Source organism: Trematomus bernacchii, unplaced genomic scaffold, assembly GCF_902827165.1.
Source record: "Trematomus bernacchii unplaced genomic scaffold, fTreBer1.1, whole genome shotgun sequence".
Lineage (NCBI taxonomy): Eukaryota > Metazoa > Chordata > Actinopteri > Perciformes > Nototheniidae > Trematomus > Trematomus bernacchii.
In genome coordinates, this window is record NW_022987593.1 from 5,582,459 (window position 1) to 5,602,583 (window position 20,125).

Consider the following 20,125-nt stretch of genomic DNA (forward strand, 5'->3'; position numbering starts at 1 on the left):
AGTTTAAAGAGTTACTGTGTCAAACATTTGATTTAAGAATCGCTATAGTTTCCTTAATTGTTGTATTATTATTATTATACTAACATGTTTAAAGTGTTTTGATTATGGGTAAAACCCATAGACTGTATGGTAAAACCTTTTATTTAAGAATCGGTATTATTTCCTTAATTATTATTATTAATATTATTTTTAATAATGTTATTATTTTTATAAGCATTATTTATTTATTTTTATTGTTGTTGTAGCGGAATTTAAGGACCTCATGAGCCCTTTCTCTGGTGTTTTACCATCTAAAACTACACAGTTGGACAGTCAGTGTGTTGCTATGGAAACATACAATGTTAATAGTACGTTTTCCAGTTTTTCGTAGTATAAATTGTTGGTGTCTTATTTTCTCACAATGTATCACCAACTCCGTGCCTGCATCGCCACCTAGCGGCGGTACCATGAACTGAGAGAGCACGGACAAATGGGCAAGCATTTCCTCAGCCCCATGAATCAGTCCGTCAGAAAATGATGTGGCAGCCTTCAGTGATGAAAAACCTCCTCACCGAGTCGTGATGAGGTGAACCGGCGGCTGGGGGAGGCAGAGAGAGAGTGAGAGACAGAGCGAGAGACAGAGCGAGAAACACCGAGACACACACACACAGAGAGAGAGGGAGAGAGGGAGAGAGGGAGAGAGGGAGACAGGGAGAGACCACCAACATCTACGCCACCATCGTGCAGGGAAAGCGGCTGTCCCCCTTTAGACACCATCCATCCCCGACGCCCACACTTCCGGGAGCCTCTTGAGGCAGCTGGGTCAGGATGCATCCGTCCTCTCGGTGCTGCTGCTTGAGATGAGGACAAGACGACGACGTGTTCCCCGGTGAAACGGTGTTACATCACGTTACATTAGCTACACGTTACAATCCGAGCACAAGTGATCACACCGCGGCGGGTGTTCGGGGTCCAGGCTTTAGCCATATACTGTCTGTCTGCTGTCAACTGTTGCTGATTTCCACTGTAAATGAATCTTATCAGGTAGGTGAGACCTCTTCATCCCGCGGATAGTAGAAAATATCAGTAGGAACCGCAGTTGCATTTAAAATAGGCTATGTATCATAATGCTGCTGATAGTGATGATGATGATGATGATGGAAGGGTTTGAGAACGAGCAGTTAAAACAAATAACATTTACATTTCAACATAGCCTAAATTATATCTGATGGTGTAATAATCGTGTAGCTCAGGGTTTATTATCCTGACAAGCCTCATTATTAACACACACACACACACACACACACACACACACACACCTGCCACTTCCCTCTTTCTCCTCATTCTCCTCGTCTTGCGGTCTCTTCTGTGTTTTCCCCTTTCTAATTGCACTCTTATTGAAACACACAGTAGGCCACAAAACATCCCCTTTTATATTTGGACTTACACATGAAAGCTCTTGGTCCAGGATATCATGTGTGTTTCTTTAGGAAGAGGTCAAACAGAGTATAGAGGATGATAGGATGGCACATTTCAATTATGTTCATTACCTATTAATGTGCTGATTGCTTGCTCAATTGATTAGTTTGTAATATGTGAGAAAATAGTACAGAATGTGCATCAGAGGCTCCCAGAGCTCAGGGTGACATATTTAATTGTCTTGTTTTTCCACCCAACAGTCCAAAAACCCAAATATATTACATTTAAACTGATTTAAATCAGCAATCGGAGAGGTTGGAATTAGCATATTTGTGATATTTTTGCTTGAAAACAGGTGAAACTATTCTTCAGTTATAAAAAGGTGTAACAGACCACCCTGATAAGACATTTTAAACTCAAGGGCTTTTGTTCATGTGAAAAACCCCCCTTAGGTCATGCTTTAAATCACGTATGGAAAACCGCTGTATACAAAGTCTGGGTTCAGTCTGCTGTCATGTATAGACTGAGGCTGTACGAAGCTAAGTTGTCCTGCACAAGTACACAACTTCCATATGTTAACTTCTTTAAGATAACTCGTTTTGACTTTGTTTGGGCCTCTGTTATGTTTATGTTAATACAAACCTTCATACTAGAGCTTAATAATAAATGGATGACTCAATAGACAGAAGATTTATCCGCAAAGATTATGAAAATTCATAATCATTAAAGCTGTTTAATCAAGAAAAAAGGCAACTTCTCTGGTTATTATTATTTTTTTCAAATGTGAACATCTACAGTTTGTGGGTGTTTTACACCACTTGAAAATGGCTCAAACGTGTGATAGCCCCCTTTCTGTATTCATTTGGGCATTTCTGTACTTAACAATTAATTAAATGTAAACAATCATATTTACAAATCTCATCTCCAAAGTCCTATATTTATATCACTTTAAGCACACATTATTTACACAGATTAATTTTTTTTGTTAATTGTTGCATCAATTATTCATAATTTTGATTAAGCTCTTGTAGATGCTTTTTTTTTTTTTTAAACCACCATTCCTTTTAACACTGTACATATACTTTAAGACAAGTAGCTTGGCCATAAAACAGGCTGCAAGATTAATTCATGTTCACCATTAACTGGACGGAGGTTTCGGTCTTCACGGTTCAGTGAGACAATAAGAGCCTTCCTTCTGTCCGTCCTGCTGTCCAATGAGAAGAGATATGACGTTTCTGCAGCTCTGCTCCTCTCTGTCCACTTAGTGTGTCTCTCTGCCTGGCCTCTGGCCGGATAATTATCAGCCAGCTTGATAAAGTCATTAATGAGCCGGCCAAGCCTGCTGGGCCTGGCACTGACACACACACACACGTACACGTACACACACACACACACACACACACACACGTACACGTACACACACACACACACACACACACACACACACACACACACACACACACACGTTCATATTAATAACTGTGAATGAGTGTTACTCTAAAATAATCTACCTGCGGAACAGGAGCACATTGTAGAGGAAATAAAAAAATAAGGGATGTTTGTTCCTATCATTATCATCACATGTGAGGTGCATTTTCTGTTGATACACCTACAGAAGGATCAGGAGTGTTATATATGAGATTTAAAAAAAAAGGTTGGAAACAGCTAACATGTAGGAGGAGAACATCATGTTCTACCGTTTCACGCTGTTGCACAACAACACAGAGATATAAAGTGGACACATTTAAAGGGTGATATCATTACACTCAGACTGAATCGTTTGTGAAATTCTGTGTGGAGAATTTTAACTTTCTCCCTGAGGAGACATCTTAATGGAAGTATCACAATTGCACTACATGAGGATGCTGATAGGTGTTTAAGCTTCTTCCTTTGGCTGAAACCTCACTGAAAGAATGAATTGATTGTCCTGTGCTTAAATATTCAAACATAAATAGATTTTTTTTTATTTGAGTGGTATTCCCTTACTGCCCATTTCTCATTTTGAGTCCCAGCAATCTGAAAGTGTGTGTGTGTTGGAAAGAGACAGAGACATCGCTAAATCTAGGTCTCTTATGAAATCTGGCTCTGCAAGATGCAGCATAAAAACAGGGAGGGGCTGTGGTTTGTGAATGTATGTGCATATCGTGTGTGTGTGTGTGTGTGTGTGTGTGTGTGTGTGTGTGTGTGTGTGTGTGTGTGTGTGTGTGTGTGTGTGTGTGTGTGTGTGTGTGTGTGTGTGTGTGTGTGTGTGTGTGTGTGTGTGTGTGTGTGTGTGTGTCTTCATGGACGTCTTTGTCCATTTGCCTTCCTGCATGTTAATTGAATCATCGTGGAACAATAGAGGAGACATGGTCGTGCAGAAGGAGAGGGAGATGGCAGAGATGAGCAAAGAAAGAGGAAAGAAACAAGGAGTTTTCTCGAGTGGGAGAGAGGGAAAAAAGACAATCCCTGCTCTGAGGTTTCCATGACAACAGTGACATCACTGATGGGATGCTACCTCCTGAGCTGTTTATTTGGGTGTCTGTTCAAAGCGACGTGTGTGTGTGTGTGTGTGTGTGTGTGTGTGTGTGTGTGTGTGTGTGTGTGTGTGTGTGTGTGTGTGTGTGTGTGTGTGTGTGTGTGTGTGTGTGTGTGTGTGTGTGTGTGTGAGAATGTGTTTGTGAGTGTGAAAGTCTGTACATGTGAATTGTTTATGAAAGTGATCAAGACAAACCCTCTGTCGGTTCAGTCGGTCCGTGGTTACCCCTCTGTTGCCAGGCAACAGCAGTCATGGCAACAAGTTGAAGCATGATCTAGCGTTGCTAAGCAAAAGGACAGGATGGGGTGAAGTTTTGTGAACACCACTGACTGATACAAATGGATACAAATATTAATGATTTTACACGTGGTTTTAGGACATCATGAAGAGACATTATAATCCGTGTGATACCATATGAAACACACACATTTTGAACCCTGATTTTATTTATAGTTATATAATATATTTCATCACACAGTAACAGTAATATGAAAATGAACATATTATTGTTTGCAAAAAGAAAAATATATATAATTTACATATAGTTATACTTTTTGTTTTGTTCATTTAAAAAAATGCATATTTTTCTGCTCTGCTAGTATTAAGAGAATGTCGCACTCTTACTTAAATCTGTTCATTTTTGATGATTTCAGGTTTATGAACAACCGTGTTCCTCCCAACAAGAGATATCAGCCCACAGATTATGAGCATGCTGCCAACTGTGCCACGCATGCGGTGAATGCAACACACACACACACACACACACACACACACACACACACACACACACACACACACACACACACACACACACACACACACACACACACACCAAGTGATCATTAACCCTCACACAGATGAAATGACACACTCAGAGGAAACAGGAGAAAAATCCAGCACAGTTACATAACAGACAGATGAGAGGCTCCTCCAGAGTCTGTTTAAACTACACCTACATCAGGCACTAGTTTTCAGTTCATCCTGCATGATTATCCTATTATCTGTATATATATCGGTTTCTCATGTTTAATTTATGTTATGCATTTATTTAGTTATGGATAATCCCCAGCCTGCTGGGCAGCTCACTGTTGCACTTCCAGTCGGAGGACCAATGGGAGCGGCTGTCGGCCTGGGTCTATGGGGCGGGGCTCAGCTCCCTCTTCATCATCTCCACCCTGTTCCACACTGTGGCCTGGAAGAAGAGCCATCTACGGTACGCACACACATAAAAACACTTGCACACATTTCAGCACAATACACGGACCTGATCGTAACATTTTAGATGATATTTATGGTTAAAGGCTACAACAGACATTGCACTCTTTAACCGTTGAGACATACTAGCAACATGTGTATATCCCCACACTGCATATTTGTTTTTGAGATCTAAAACTTGCTGATGCTACACGTATGAACAGTGTCACTCAGTTGTCATGACGCTGTGTGGTCTGTACCCTCAGGTCTGTGGAGCACTGTTTCCACATGTGTGACAGGATGGTGATCTATTTCTTCATTGCTGCCTCCTACGCCCCTTGGTAAACAATCTAGCCTGCTATTTGGATATATATGTATTTGTATTCTGTATTTGTAGTTATGTGTTCCTGTTCATTGTCCAACAGGTTGAACCTGCGGGAGCTGGGTCCCTGGGGGTGTCACATGCGCTGGCTGGTGTGGGTCATGGCCTCTTTTGGAACCACCTATGTCTTCTTCTTTCATGAGAGGTCAGTTCATGCATTAATTATGTTGGGCTGTCTTTCTTTATATTACTGTAATCAAAACGTAGTCCCATGAAACAAATTAATATCACCTCAAAGGTCCACTCACTAGCTTTCCTGAGTGTACAACTGCATCCCATGATCTTCATCAGCAAATAGAGCTGGCTAAGGCTAAAGTCATACTTTTCTACACCAAATGTTTTGTTTGGAGATGGTTAAGCTGTGTGTAAATTAAGCTCAACATCAATTCATCTTTGTCTTTAATGAGATATCAAATTGTTTTTCTGAGGTACTCTACTCTATCGAGGTTTTTTGAACATTTAATGAAATGCATTACAATTTATACATATAATGTAAAACTAAAAAGTCTCTAAAACTCTTTAAAAACTCAAATCCCAAAGTCTTGTGGTGACTTTGTTCCTCTATGTGTCAGGTATAAGATCACAGAGCTTATCTGCTATATGGTGATGGGAGTTTTTCCGGCCCTGGTCATCCTCTCAATGGTGAGCACACTCATTTACTCTCACCTGGTGTCTTTGAGGTTTTGTCCTTTCTTAATGTCTTTAAACATAAAAAAAATTCTGCCTCTTTGCAGACGGAGCAGTCTGGTCTGTACGAGCTGCTGGCGGGCGGAGCCTGCTACTGTCTGGGGATGATCTTTTTTAAAAGTGATGGCATCGTCCCATTTGCTCATGCCATTTGGCACCTGTTCGTAGCTATGGGAGCTTCCATACACTACTACGCCATCTGGAAGTACCTCTACGCCCAGCCACCAAATCAGGTCCAGACCTCCAGATGACATCAGCGCTGACCTCACAGGAAGTAGCTCCTGTATTGGAGCAACTTTAAGAGGGTGATACATGCAGTGAACCAATTCAGTGGCTACCTCCTTTGAAAAACAAGTGGGCAAAACATTCTCACCAAAAAGACAGTCAAGCATCACAGGTTTAACAATTAAAGGTGCATTTAGGTTATCCTCATCAACTTGTAAAGTAAAGAAACATGTTTAACACCATGAAGTTGCACTCAGAAATGGCCAGAAATGTTATGTAATTTACATAATAATTATTAGGTAAAATTGAGTGTGTGGCAGTATACTAGTGTAATGTTAAATGTAACCACATTACTTTAATTAATCTAGTTGTTAACTGCCTGCAATTATTAACATCATTGATGAGTTGATGAAGACATCTGAACGCACCACGAAGCAATTACCCAGCATACTGTAATTGATAATGGGAGTTATTCATCAGGTTTTTTTGCCAAATGAAGGGTGCATTCTGAGGAGTCTTTGCATTGAGGCAGCCTTTCAGTCTGTTTTGAGAACTCTGCAGTTCAAAGGAGGCAGCCTGTGAACTGGGACAAAGCTTTTGTTTTTTTTCAAACCAGTGTACTTTAGTTAAATATTAAGTTATTTTTGCAGCAACTTTGGTTTCATTCCAATGATCAGGGGTTAAATTACTATTCTATGTGGTGCATATTCAGATACAGATGCTGAATTTAGGACATTGTCTTATTTTCAAGAGGAGGACAATGTTTACAATGAGCTGACTCGACTATCATAATTAGTTTCTGGACATTATTTCAAGTATCATTAACAGGTTTTGGTTACATTCACTTTAGGAGGTTGCAACATCAGTCATTTACTATTCCAATTCAGAACCCTAGATAGTAGTGTTACTGTTATATAGTTACTAGTTGTGCTATACACTGCAGTACATTTACTATATGGGTTAACAGCAGTTGCTTCAGTCAGTGATTTACTGTGATTTCTAAATCAAGCATGACTGTGGAATTATCTTTTTTTATGTTGAACATGCATTTATGGTTTTAGTCTTGGTGACTTAAATGGTATTCTTCTACCTAAACTAAGTTCTACTCATTAGATTTTCAACCATAATAACTGAATTATAATAATTTACTGTTGTTCATTAGGGTTAGTGAGTGAAGATATCATCAGTACAATTTATACAGTATATATGTATTAATGACGTACAGTGTATGTTGACTTCATTTATATTTTCTTCTTATGTACTAAAAAGTATCAGTTGATTATATCCATCATATTGAACTTAATGAATGGGAATGGGACCAATTGATATAGTTTGTCAAAGTTACACGGTTGAACCTCAGAAAGGAAAACCACTGTCTGATCACACTGCCAGAAGACTTACTGCCGTACCTGATAGCACACTACTACCATAAACGTCTCACACTTGAAAGGAAACAGAAGCTATAGTATTGTTGAACAATCTGGCCCAATATTAAGGCATCTCAGGTGTGTGTCTGTGTGTGCTTGTGTGTGTGTGAGAGTGTATGAGTGTGTCTTTGTATGTATCCTATAATATCTGACTCCCATGAATCCAAAGCCTGTAATCGGCTGAGTCTATGTTTACACGTGAACGCATGTACCTTGAACACATAAAAAGTATATTTGACATAATATATGTACTCTTAGTGTTAAACTGTATGTGGTGGCACAACGTATATTAGGTGAGCTTGTATAGTGTGATAAATGTGGCTAGAGGACCAAAAGGTCACACCGTCTAGTATTCATAGGTGTAAGAGATTTCTTTTTAACTTCTGCTCTTGTTCAACATATTTCTGCTGCTGTCCGTCTCTCAGGATTTGGATCATTTGGGCTTTAAAGTCTGTGAAGCCACATTCAAGGACCACTAAAGCTGCTCCGGTTGTTTGAGCGCTGACTGCAGAAATGAAAATGATCAAATAGCTTTGAAGCTGCTTTCTTAAGTAATGGCAACACACCATACAGCTTTCTACATCCCTAAGTAGGGCAGAAGTCACAAAAGTTTTCTTGAAGCTTTACATAATATTTATAAAATAACCAAACAGGAGAAAAGCTCTAGCCAAATAGACTTTGACATACAACCACTACATAGATATGTCTTTTAAGATTATAATATAAAACTAAAATAGAACATACATACACTCAAGCTGCACAACCGCTCTAGGTTTGCTGTAAAATCTGCAACATCTGCATTTGATTTGCTACAAAATACACTGACAAACAATAATGTGTGCAGTAGATATAGAGGGAAACAACTTTGCAATGTTCTTTCATCAATATAACCATAACATGTTACAGTTACAACTTACCAAACAGCATATACATGCATTATTATACTTTATGGTCTAAAAGGAGAATCATCTGACAAAAACACAAATATTTCTGCAACACCTTTCCAACAAACACCTGAAAAAAACACCTTGTTATTATCATTGGTTACTTTATCGTTTTTTTTAACCATTATGGTAATTTAATGTCTGAACAAATGTATCATCACTGGGAATTTACGTTCTTCACAATGTGGATATCTCAGTTCGGAATGACACTCTTCAGATAATATTCTCACATTTAAAGTACTTTAAGTATTTGAACTATGTGTTTACGTTAGCCTATGAACAAACACCAAATGATTGAGTGTTTACAGTTTTGGAGTAATCGGGGGTAATGGAGCCTAACACAGCCAGTGTTTTGTGACGGTAAAATTAAGTATTTAAGGATTTTACGTGTGTCTGTCTTGTCTTGGTTATGATATCTGTCTCATTCAGACATACAGTGCCCACCTGACTTTGTATAGAGTTTTCTAAACTCTCCATGAAGCCTTCATGGACCCTCTGTACATTGTTATAGACGCTCTGTGATTGTGGAGCTGCTGACTCTGTTCTCAGTGCTGCTGGTCTTTTCTTTCTGGTCGTACAAGACTATACTAGCTCATATTCTTTCTCTTTAGATATCATATTGGTTTTTCTTCGTGTCTGTGGTGCTTTGTGAAGTGATACGCCTTTATGACGCCAACAATGCTTTTATCTTTTCTATTTCTCTTGTAATAAAAAAGCTTTTTCATGCAGTATATGCCTGGACTCATGATTTTTATATATTTTATTTACTTATATATTTAAAAGACAACAACCAACAACTCAATACACACAGTAACTCAAAAAACATACTTACGGACATGAAAGGAAATGTTATTGTCTTTAATTATACACTTTGATGTTTCAAATACTATTATTGTGTAACCTTAAGGGAGAACATTTAGAGAAGGAAAAGTATATAAACATGTCATATGCATAGCCATATACTGACATAGACATTGTTTGTATTTGTCAGTTTTGATTGGAAAAGCCTGTTTTGTCTTCAGAAGCTGTTGAAGGTAAGACTTTAGCAGTTTGTTCTTAACTACCTATCATAAAATTAAAGCAAATATACAATTAAATTAAGCATCTATTTAAACTGATCTTTGGATCGTTGTATGATATCTGAATGTTTTGTTTTAACCCGTTTCAGCGTATTTTGAATACACCAAACTTTCAGGTGAGGTGAATGAGGCTGTATTCAAAAATATTTGGGATCACACACCTCAGATGTTAATGTTTTTTTATAAATATGAATAGTCACAACTACTGTACATAGGCCTATAGCAAATACATTGTATTTTAAAACAAACGTATATTACGTTTACTATCATTGCCCTTATAGGTAAAGCAAATATGGTTAAATATATATATAAAAAATAAAAAGGTATTTCGTAATTGTATTTAGTTCATATTTAAGTATTTGGATCTCCATTGGTCCACATGCCTCCATGTTGTACCGCCGGTGTCCGCCAGGGGGCGCCGTCCCCGTGCACTCTGGTGCCAGAGCAGGTGCGCCGAGGTGAGGCGGCTCGGAGGACTCGGGTGTTTCCGGCTGGGCTCGGCAGTGAACCGCTGTGGATGTGGGAATGCGGTTGCCGGAGGCAGCGGGCATTGCTGGACACTCGGCGGAGATGTGCGTACAGAAACTGGAGCCCTCCACGGTTGGCAGTCATCCAAGTTAACGGGCTGTTTTGGGGATGAGTGTGGCGGCCCCGGACGTCTCGGTGTCGCTCGCTGGGTTTTTTTCCCCCTCCTATTTTTCCGGGGATTTTCTATCTTGTACAGGGAGAAGGAATGAGAGAGAAGCCAAGAAGGATTCCCCAGCATTATGGAGCCACGCATTGCAGGCAGCGTGAGTACAAACGCAACAGACACCCGGGAGAGCCCTCAGGGGAGTGGGCTTGCCACTGCTGGGCTCACACAACTTTTTCGGGGTCTATTTTATTTTAGGGCAGACCCCCCACAGCTTTTATCACCCTTTATAGTTTAAAATCACCAATTGTATCGTCGTGGTTGAGTGTTCACGTGTCGAAACAGTGTTCCTGCTAATTGATTATTAATTGTGTTTGATTGGCTCGACTTCAAACATCACACACCTGCTGACCGCGAGAGGCCGGGGCTGCTCGCTTTTAGTGCCGCGCCTGACGACTCATCAGCGGATTAATTTCTGAGGATTTTCTCCTGCCTTTTGTTGCCACGGCGGTTGCTACTGACGACCACTGAGTCCAACGTCGTAAACAGACGGACAGGCACCGAATAAAGGGCAGACCCGGTAGTAATCGAGAAATCACACGTTCTGTAATCTGTACAATATTATTCAGCATGTTTTACTGGTGTCAAGTTTTTTTCCCAACGCAGCCTTTATATCTGACCTTCTAGCTGTCTAGACAAGGACAGACAGCAAGTCAAAAAAAGGTGGTGGGGAAGTTGTAGTCTGTGTGACATGATAACCAAATGTAACCCTACCTCCTGGGTCACAAAACACAACCTGCCAATGCAAAATGTAGGCCTCTGTCTCCTTGTGTGGACCAAAGGGGTTTGTTAGTCCCAGGATTGAGTTAACTGCGGCCAAGTAGCCAGATTACAGTGGATTAGCAGGCATTTAAAATAGTCACGTTATCCCACCAGAGTCCGCTACAACAACACCTTTTAGGCTGCCTGCCAATTATTTGCTGAAAGGAAATAATATAAAGTACAAGTTGCAATCAAAACAGACGTGTGTGAGGTGCTGCTTGCATCTGCTGCCACAGTGGCTTTAAAATGTGGAGGTGCTTGCTGATGTTACCTTCATGAAAAGACTTGATCGGTCAAATGGGTTCATGCAGAGCCAAGAATGAAGCGTGACTCTCCTCCAGCAGTGACATGGGCTGCAAACAGAGCTGTTAAATGAGATAAATGCATGACCTGAATCCAGGCAGACATAGAATTTCTTCATTTGTGCTTTATACAATCTGTAGCACCAAATTTGAGATCACAAGATGGCTAGGAGAATACAACAAAATGTGGTGCATGTGAAAGGGAAACAATGCGGCACAGTCAATAACTGGAAACAAGCAATGAAATGATGTTGATTGAGTGGATAACCAGAAGATTTATTGGCAAAAATGGCAAACCTGTGTTCATTCCAGCTTTTCAATCAACAACTGAGACTTCTCTAAGAAATTGAAAATGTAGTGTTTTTCGAAAAATGTTTAGACGTAAACATTTATTTAATAAAAAAATTATAATATTAATAATACAAACATTTTAAAGATATAGTGAGTCATCAAAGATAAATTGAAACTGTGGGTTGAACTAGTATATTCTGAAGGGAAAGGCTATGTATATCAGAAGGGTCGGATTGGGACACTTGATTTTACCGGGAAATTATGAGGAGGAGCTCGACGCTCGTGAATTGTCGACGGGGGGTCACTGTCATGGCCCAGAATTCAGTCATACATTTGTTGGGCAGGCAATAATATGATTTGAAATGTTGACACTTGAATCTTTAAGCCACAGCGATATTATATGAATCCCTGAAGGATCCGTGCCTGGTTGCATAAAATTACTCAGCCTAAGGTTCTCTTTAATTTTTTGAAGGATGCTTCAAGAAAATATGAGTTGCATTAAATCTCCATAAGTATTTCCTTTGGATGTTAATGGGGGAAACCTTTTGATCTGAAAGTGTGCGCTCTTAGCTACTTTATAGTATTCCCTTATGTGTAACAAGAAGGTCCTTAGTTTGCTTTAGCATACAAGTCTCCTAAAAGTGAAATAATGTGTCAAGCATAATACAACGGCCGTCTTTATTGTGAATAAAGAGGAGGAGATATTAACATGCATTTTTCCGGATAGGGAAAAAGGAAAACCCTCTGGACACGATGAGTGATGCACAACTCGATGAATTGACTATCAGTCTATCTTCAACATTTATCTTATTTTATACAAAACATATTATATATTTGTATTATAACTTATATAGCTCACACCGACAATAATGCTGTAAGCTTATGTTAAAGGAATGCATAAGCCTTAGTAAAAACACTCAACCCAAGAGGCTTCACGCTCATAAATGAACCCCTTAGCTAAGGGACAAATTTAAGTTTTAAACTTGAGGTACTTTATGTAACAGGGCGTTGGCAAACAGTGTAACCTCAACGATGGCTTCAGTTCTGCTGTCAACTCATAAACTCACATTAACATCGTCTTTTCTTTCTTCTCCAGTGTGAAAGGTGATGCAATGAAAAGCATCTGACCCACAACTGCAAACATTTACCGGGTGCTGCCGCACATTGGAGTGATAATAGATAACAGCATCAAGGTATCCACCACGTACTTACACACACTTACACACACACACACACACACACACACACACACACACACACACACACACACACACACACACACACACACACACACACACACACACACACACACACACACACAACTTGTTAATTATCATGGTCTGTTTTCGGTCAATATATTGTACATAATAGATTTAGGGGAGATTCTGTTTACCTTCCAGATCTACAAATGTTCAACAAGTAAGTGTAAGATGTAGCCGTGAGTCCATCATCAACTTTTATGCATGGACTTTTTGCATATGAGTTTGTTTGTGTAAATATTTGAATCCTTCACGCTGGAGTCAAATATATAATTTTAAATGTATTTCATCGCTCCCCAGTTGTGGAGTTTGTGAAGCCAAAAGCGGCATCATGTTCTACGGTTCTTCCTCCGGGGCCAGTATGTCCCTGCCGTCCAAGAGCCGCCTGAAACGCCAGAGCAGGACCTTCACACAGGTACACACAAACACACACACACACACACACACACACACACACACACACACACACACACACACACACACACACACACACACACACACACACACACACACACACACACACACACATACTGCCATTTTAGTATTTCGCTCTTTCAATATAAAACAAATATTTTAGTGAAGTCTATCTACCTATAAGATGAAAGGGCCAGTTCAAATTCTCACTTGCCTTTGGTATACTTCCTAGTAGAAATATTTGGCTATATTGGCTGAGGTTTTGCAATATTTGAGATTTATTATTAAGTATACCTGTGATACTGTTTCTGGAAAACCACATTCAATTTGTATCCCCTAGCTAAGAGCATGAGTCAACGTTGATCAGTCAGTCAGTCCACAAACTCCGCAATGAAATATCTCACCATTTATTTGATCAAGTGCTACGCCAGGCACACACAAGTATGTTGGCCTCAGGTTGATATATTAATTACTTGATCCCTGCAAACCATCAAGTAAAACCCTGCAATTTTGTTCAATACTGGTGTTTATGATCAAATATCTGCAAAACATCCGTGTACCACCTTTTACTCTCAGCGATGCCTTATGTAAATAACAAATGTTAGCATGCTACAATCCAAACTTAGATGGCAAACATGGTAAATATTATTCCTGCAAATAATCTGCATGTTCAACAATATCACGTGAGCATGCTGATGTTAGGTTTTTGCTCATTTTGCTAAATTCTCCTCTGTTATTGAGTACAGCCATAGCTGCTAGTATGGCTGTAGACACTTTGTCTTTTTTAAACGTAATGTATGCTACCTCCCCAGTATTTCAAAACTAGATACCCTTAAACCTTGGCAAATAAAACCAAAACTGTGTGAATGACTGGTTACCACTTGAGGCCAATTGGTGACATTGTAGAAAACACATACTGTACACTTACAGTCTGTGATGAAGTGGCCCTACAGTGCATTCAGCTTTGGTTGTCTGTTCCCCAGGTCCTGTACCGCACTCTGAGTTACAGAGACCGTGTCCCAGTAGAAACTGGAACAAACACTCGTGGGGACCGGCGCTCCACGACTGAACCCCCAGAGCGACCGACGGACGACCCGGCCGAACTCTCCACGCAGAGCTCGGCCCCGGGGGTGCTGAAGATCTTTGGAGATGAAATCTGTGCCGGTGCCAACTACAAGAGCGTCCTGGCCACGCCGCGCTCCAGTGCCCAGGAGCTGGTCAAAGAGGCACTCGACCGTTACTCTCTCAACAAGAACGCTGCCCACTCTTACGTCCTGTGCGACGTCATCGGGCGTTTGGAGGGGGAAGGTGGGATAGGAGAAGGGGGGTGGCGAACCGAATGCTTGCGTGCGATGGGGGACAACGAAAAGCCGCTGTTGCTCCAGGAGCTTTGGAAACCCAGAGAGGGACACGCTCGCAGATTTGAGCTGCGCAGGAGGGTAGAGGTGGAGGAATTCAACGCCAAAGAGAAGGACACCATCACTGCTGGTGAGGACACACACTAAGACAAACACACACATAAAGAAAGACAGCTACACACACACACATACACACACACAAACATAAACATGCAAAAAGCAGCTGGTCTAATTTCCTTTCTTTCTTGATATGTCAAACTCAGCAGAAAAGCACCGCTCATTAGTTCCACTGCAGTGTGTGTGTGTGTGTGTGTGTGTGCGTGTGTGTGTGTGTGTGTGTGTGCGTGCGTGTGTGTGTGTGTGTGTGTGTGTGTGTGTGTGTGTGTGTGTGTGTGTGTGTGTGTGTGTGTGTGTGTGTGTGTGTGTGTGTGTGTGTGCGTGCGTGCGTGTGTGTGTGTGTGTGTGTGTGTGTGTGTGTGTGTGTGTGTGTAATAAGAGCTTTTGTCATAGTAATTATCCTAGAGAGAACTTCCTCGGTGATAACCCGTGCGTTTTCATGTGAAGTAATGATCTGCGAAGAACTTGTTTAATTTGGGTTTTTATTAGAAACACACACTTGCATGGGTATTTGAGCACTTGAAGAAACACACACACACAACAGTGAACACACACATAGCAGTGCAGTGGAAATGCACAGACAGCTGGTCGATTGATTGAGTGAAAGCTGAATCCTTTGCGACCCGAGGTGTTGATGGGTGTAGGCACTCCAGTGTTTTTTTATGAATTACACATTTTTACTACAGACCCAATATCAAGCCGCCCTGTGTAACTCCTGAACTGCTCAGGTGATATTTGATTTTCAGCGAGAGATTTAGTTTATGTGTAGATAGATTTAATTTGATAATGTGTACATTTGTAATTTTAAGAACTCATAAAAACTACGGTTATGACTTCACATGCAGCAATATATGAATGGACTGTATATCTGTGTATGTTTGTTGGTGTATAAAGTGACCTTTACATAGATTGATTTACTGATGGAAGTTTCACACACACTCATCCCTGTTGAAGTCATTAATAAACACCCAGCTAGTTCAGAGAGATAGAGGAAGTATTTTCAGCCTCACAGTCACACGTTGCAGCTACACTAACATTTCTCAGCATGCCACGGTTTACTGGTTGCTATGTCAACTTGTGTGGTTGCCAGAGAGCTAGTCAACAATCCTTTCTCATTTTTACGCTAGAGCTGGGCAAATCTTCCATTATTATATAGGGTATTTCATACTTTGATAACCATATAAATCACAATATATAGCATGTTTTCTGCAACCTCCAGTGCTGAAATGAAGCCAATATGAAAGTGCCAGAAACAGCAGTTCATCAAAAGTCAACCTTAGGCTGGTTCCAAAGCCAGTCATTTCCAAAGGTCGCCATGTTGAAATGCCCATCTTTACAGCTGAAATAAAGATGTTTACTGCCTGGTTTCGATTTTTATGGGCTGGTCTCTATAGCTAGCTAATTTTCTATTAATGACAACCGTGTGAAGGTGAATTGTTATATAGCTCACTTGTTTTACATAATATAAAATATTAAAGCTGTGCATAATTAAGGGCAGGCTGCTTTGAATGTGAGGTGTGTGCTCTTTGACCACGGTTGCGTCACCCAGGCGACCTCAGCTGCACCTAAGATCCAACTCATTGTCAATTTTTAGATTAGACGTGCATTGGGCAGTTTTGCCGCTGCAAAAATGGCGCCGGTCAGAGCCTCCCTCATTGAGCTTCACAACTGAACTTCAGAAACCTATGCTCGACGTCACAGAGGTTTATACGGTGTATGGGTAAATCATGTTTTTGTACACTGTGAATTAAGTCCTTTACAAATGAACAGTAATGAGTATTTTCTTGTTCGATTCATCGCATTGATCCGAGTTATAATGAAAAGTGTGAGGTCAAAACAAAACCATGATCTTCAATGTTATTCCCTCCTTGATATGATTCCCAACCCCGTAGTAGCCATGAGAAGTGATAAGTTAGTGTTGTTCTATATTTGTTCTAAAGATCAATAATTCCTTTGAAAAGACCTAAGCCCTAACCTCTTAGACCATCTCTCAAGGCTGTCTGTCCTACATTGTCCGTATCAAAAATATAGTATTCTTTTTAAGTCAAATCAATAATTAAAATAACCTTTTCTACAAAAGCTGGTCACTGTAGTTTTAAGAAAGCATTCTCAAAATCTAGTAAATAGTGCATTTGGTGGTTTGGACTAGATAAATACACATTTTGTATGCTTGTGAGACTTTGCTCATGGATTGACTGCAATAAGCTGCAGCGGTGTATTGAAGGAACATGTTACTCAGTGTTACACCATTTGGGAAACAATGGATCTCTTTGGCACAGAGGAGTAAGCTATCAGGCTTTGGCAACTCATGCAATACTTGTTAATAGGATCAATTTGTTGTTGCAATAACACAAATATGGATTATCAGCAGCTTTCTCCTTTGAAAGCATTCCTTACTGTGCTTATTTTGGCTGGGTTTCATAATTTGTCAAAAAACTGAAACTCACAGCAAAGAATGCCTTCTGGGTTAAAACTTGTTTATTAACTAAAACGTATTAATACTCATATTTTCATTTTCACACTAACCCTTTCTCCTTTGTGTTATAGTGATAAGAAAACTCACACACCCTGGAGTCTCTTTCGCTCTTTATTATGTTTCTCACTTGTTGTCTTTTTTCTCCCCTTGTGTGTGTGAGAGCGTGCATGCACATGTGGGAATTGTGTTTATTGTCAAACACGCTGTTTTAAACTGTGAGATAGCACTTTAAAGGTACTGTAGGATTTTCATTACGGAGATATCACTGGCAAATAATTGTATTATCAACCTTGAATCATGCGATCTACACTATAACTTCTTCTGGTTAAATTGTTCTAAAATAAGACAAAACACCAAAATTAGCTAAAATGAAATTACTAAGCGGATTATGTACTATAGTTTCTAATGAATACATGTAGTTGTTGATTGACTTTGAGAACTATATCTTAATCATTTGACAGTGATATGTTTTGGCAAAAATCCTGTACCTCATACCTTTAACTGTAACTCTCCTAGGAATGGGACGATATATGATTTTAACGCAGATCACAATAAAAATCATCAGAGAAGTTTAAAATGAAGCCTGATTTAAAAATACAATAATTATCAAATAGGAACAGATTCTCAAAATGTTGCAGTTTAATTATCTTTTCTTAATAAAGACCAGGGAACCCTATGGTTGTTTTATTTGAAATTGTTTGATTGCTTATTTTTTACTTAAAAGGATGTTTTTCCTATCAGTGACGCAATCAAAATGTCTGTTTGTTGACACATTTGAAATGATCTGATTCCAGTATGTTTTGGTACCAAATTAAGCATAGGGTTTAAGCAGATTATGATGATTATCGGGGTAATATCGTGAATCACAATTATTTAAGCCAGTTGAATCGTGATTTAAAATCTTCATATCGTCCCATGCCTAGTTTCTCTTTACTAACTGCTGATGTGACTCACTGAAAGCACCACAGACTATGTTTTGCTCCGCAGTGCATGCATGTCTTGTGGTGTGCGGATGCTGTGTATATGGGGGTTATTCTGTGCTTGGTGTTTTTGGGAGGGGGTGTTTTCTCAGCCTCCCTAACCCCTCCCACCCTGCTGTAGGGCCCAAAACCTCCCAGTTCCTGGCGGCTCTAATGGGTCGGTCTGGGCTGGGCAAACACAGGAGCTCCCCCCTGCGCTGTGGTCGAGTGGTACAGTCCAGCTCTAAAGGTGGGGACTGGCCTCAGGTAGGGTGGCTGTTAGTCATTGTTGCCATGGAGACCACCTCTACCTGCGTTGTCACCAGCGCCACCCCCATTGCCCGTGATTCAACCAGTGTGTGAGTGTGTGTGTGTGCAGAGCCATTGCATGGCCTCAGATTAAGAACTCAGTTTACTTTCATCAGGTTTAATGTTGTGCTCCATCCAGCAACATTTACCTCATCTGACTGGTTTGTTTTACTCAGTTTCCACTCAGCTCACACATGACTGCTATGCACTTATGTACCTTATCCAGACTTCACTCATGAGTCCAACATACCTGCTGACATTGCACAGAAAACCTTCTTCTTATTTTCTGCTCTTTACCTCTCTCTCCTCCTGTATCCTCAACCTCTATCTCCCTGCTCTCCCTTTTGCTCCTTCTTATTATTCTCCACCTGTTCTCCCTTTTGCCCTTCTCCTTGTTCTTCTCTCACTCCTCCTCTCTGCCTCCTTGTAGATATAAATGCTCAGGCACGTAAGCTCCAGAGGAACAGAGCGAAGGGGACGCTGACCCTGCCCCGATCCAGCAACTCATCCTTCTGCCGCAGCCTCAGCGAGACCAGCCTCAACCAGGTGGGTCTCCCTCTAAAGCCCCGTCAGGATATTCATTATTATTCATGGTTCTGTTGCCAACCTGTGTGAAATCTTGAATGTGTGCGTGATTCTCTTCCTGCCTCTGCAGCTGGGACTGGGAGATGAGCCCAAGCGTTACTACTCCACCCTGCCAGGACCCTTAAGGGGTCGAGATGCAGCCTCCAGTGGCCGAAGGAAAGAGGATGGAGGTCAGGGAGGAGTGAAGCACTCACTTTACCAGTCCCCCCACCTCCTGCTGCTACAGGGGTACAATCAGCAGGTGAGGAGAGAGAAGAAGTTCATGTGTTATCTATCTGATCAGTAGTGTAAGGTAGCTACATGTAAGTACCTTCATTCAAGTAGTGAACTTAAGCCCATATTGAAGCTACTTGTTCTTGACTTATATATTCTTGTCACTTTTTATACATCTGCTGCGCTACATCATATATTTAAAACTTTATTTATTTGACAAAGGAAATGATGAGCCGAATAATCAATTAGTCGATTGAAAGTAACTATTTTGATTGTATCAGTCATGTTTTATAAAATATAACTCCTTTTGGCTTTGATTATGTGATATTTATTGTGCTTTGTGTTGCAGGACTGTTTGGTGTACCTGCTGAACAGAGAGCAGCACACAGTGGGTCAGGAGACTCCGTCAGCTCGCCCCAACATCTGCCTCTTCTCCCCTGACATCCTGCCGCTCCACTGCCGCCTGCGCCGAGTCGCCGCACCCCGCCGCCACGCCAACAACAAGGTGGAGGATCCGGGGGAGAGTCAGCGGTCC

General features: G+C 40.6%; 2 protein-coding genes across 2 annotated transcripts in view; both read left to right on the forward strand.

The window, feature by feature from the left end:
• Window positions 1-543: 543 nt before the first annotated feature.
• On the forward strand, window positions 544-9,504 carry LOC117481582 (monocyte to macrophage differentiation factor 2-like). The gene is made up of 7 exons (XM_034129316.1): window positions 544-1,023; window positions 4,570-4,651; window positions 4,969-5,129; window positions 5,377-5,451; window positions 5,536-5,637; window positions 6,065-6,134; window positions 6,227-9,504. The coding sequence occupies exons 1-7, from the start codon at window positions 1,010-1,012 to the stop codon at window positions 6,428-6,430; spliced, it is 708 nt and encodes a 235-aa protein (XP_033985207.1). The 5' UTR covers window positions 544-1,009; the 3' UTR covers window positions 6,431-9,504.
• A 921-nt stretch (window positions 9,505-10,425) lies between these two features.
• The window catches only part of radil (Ras association and DIL domains), a 25,562-nt gene continuing 15,862 nt past the window's right edge, over window positions 10,426-20,125 (forward strand). The window contains exons 1-8 of the mRNA XM_034130179.1: window positions 10,426-10,645; window positions 12,997-13,093; window positions 13,460-13,574; window positions 14,557-15,061; window positions 18,626-18,733; window positions 19,223-19,338; window positions 19,448-19,618; window positions 19,940-20,125. The exon at window positions 19,940-20,125 is cut by the window's right edge and continues 604 nt beyond it. Of these exons, the coding sequence (XP_033986070.1) occupies window positions 13,491-13,574; window positions 14,557-15,061; window positions 18,626-18,733; window positions 19,223-19,338; window positions 19,448-19,618; window positions 19,940-20,125 (1,170 nt within the window). The 5' untranslated portion in view covers window positions 10,426-10,645; window positions 12,997-13,093; window positions 13,460-13,490. The remainder of the gene's footprint in view (window positions 10,646-12,996; window positions 13,094-13,459; window positions 13,575-14,556; window positions 15,062-18,625; window positions 18,734-19,222; window positions 19,339-19,447; window positions 19,619-19,939) is intronic.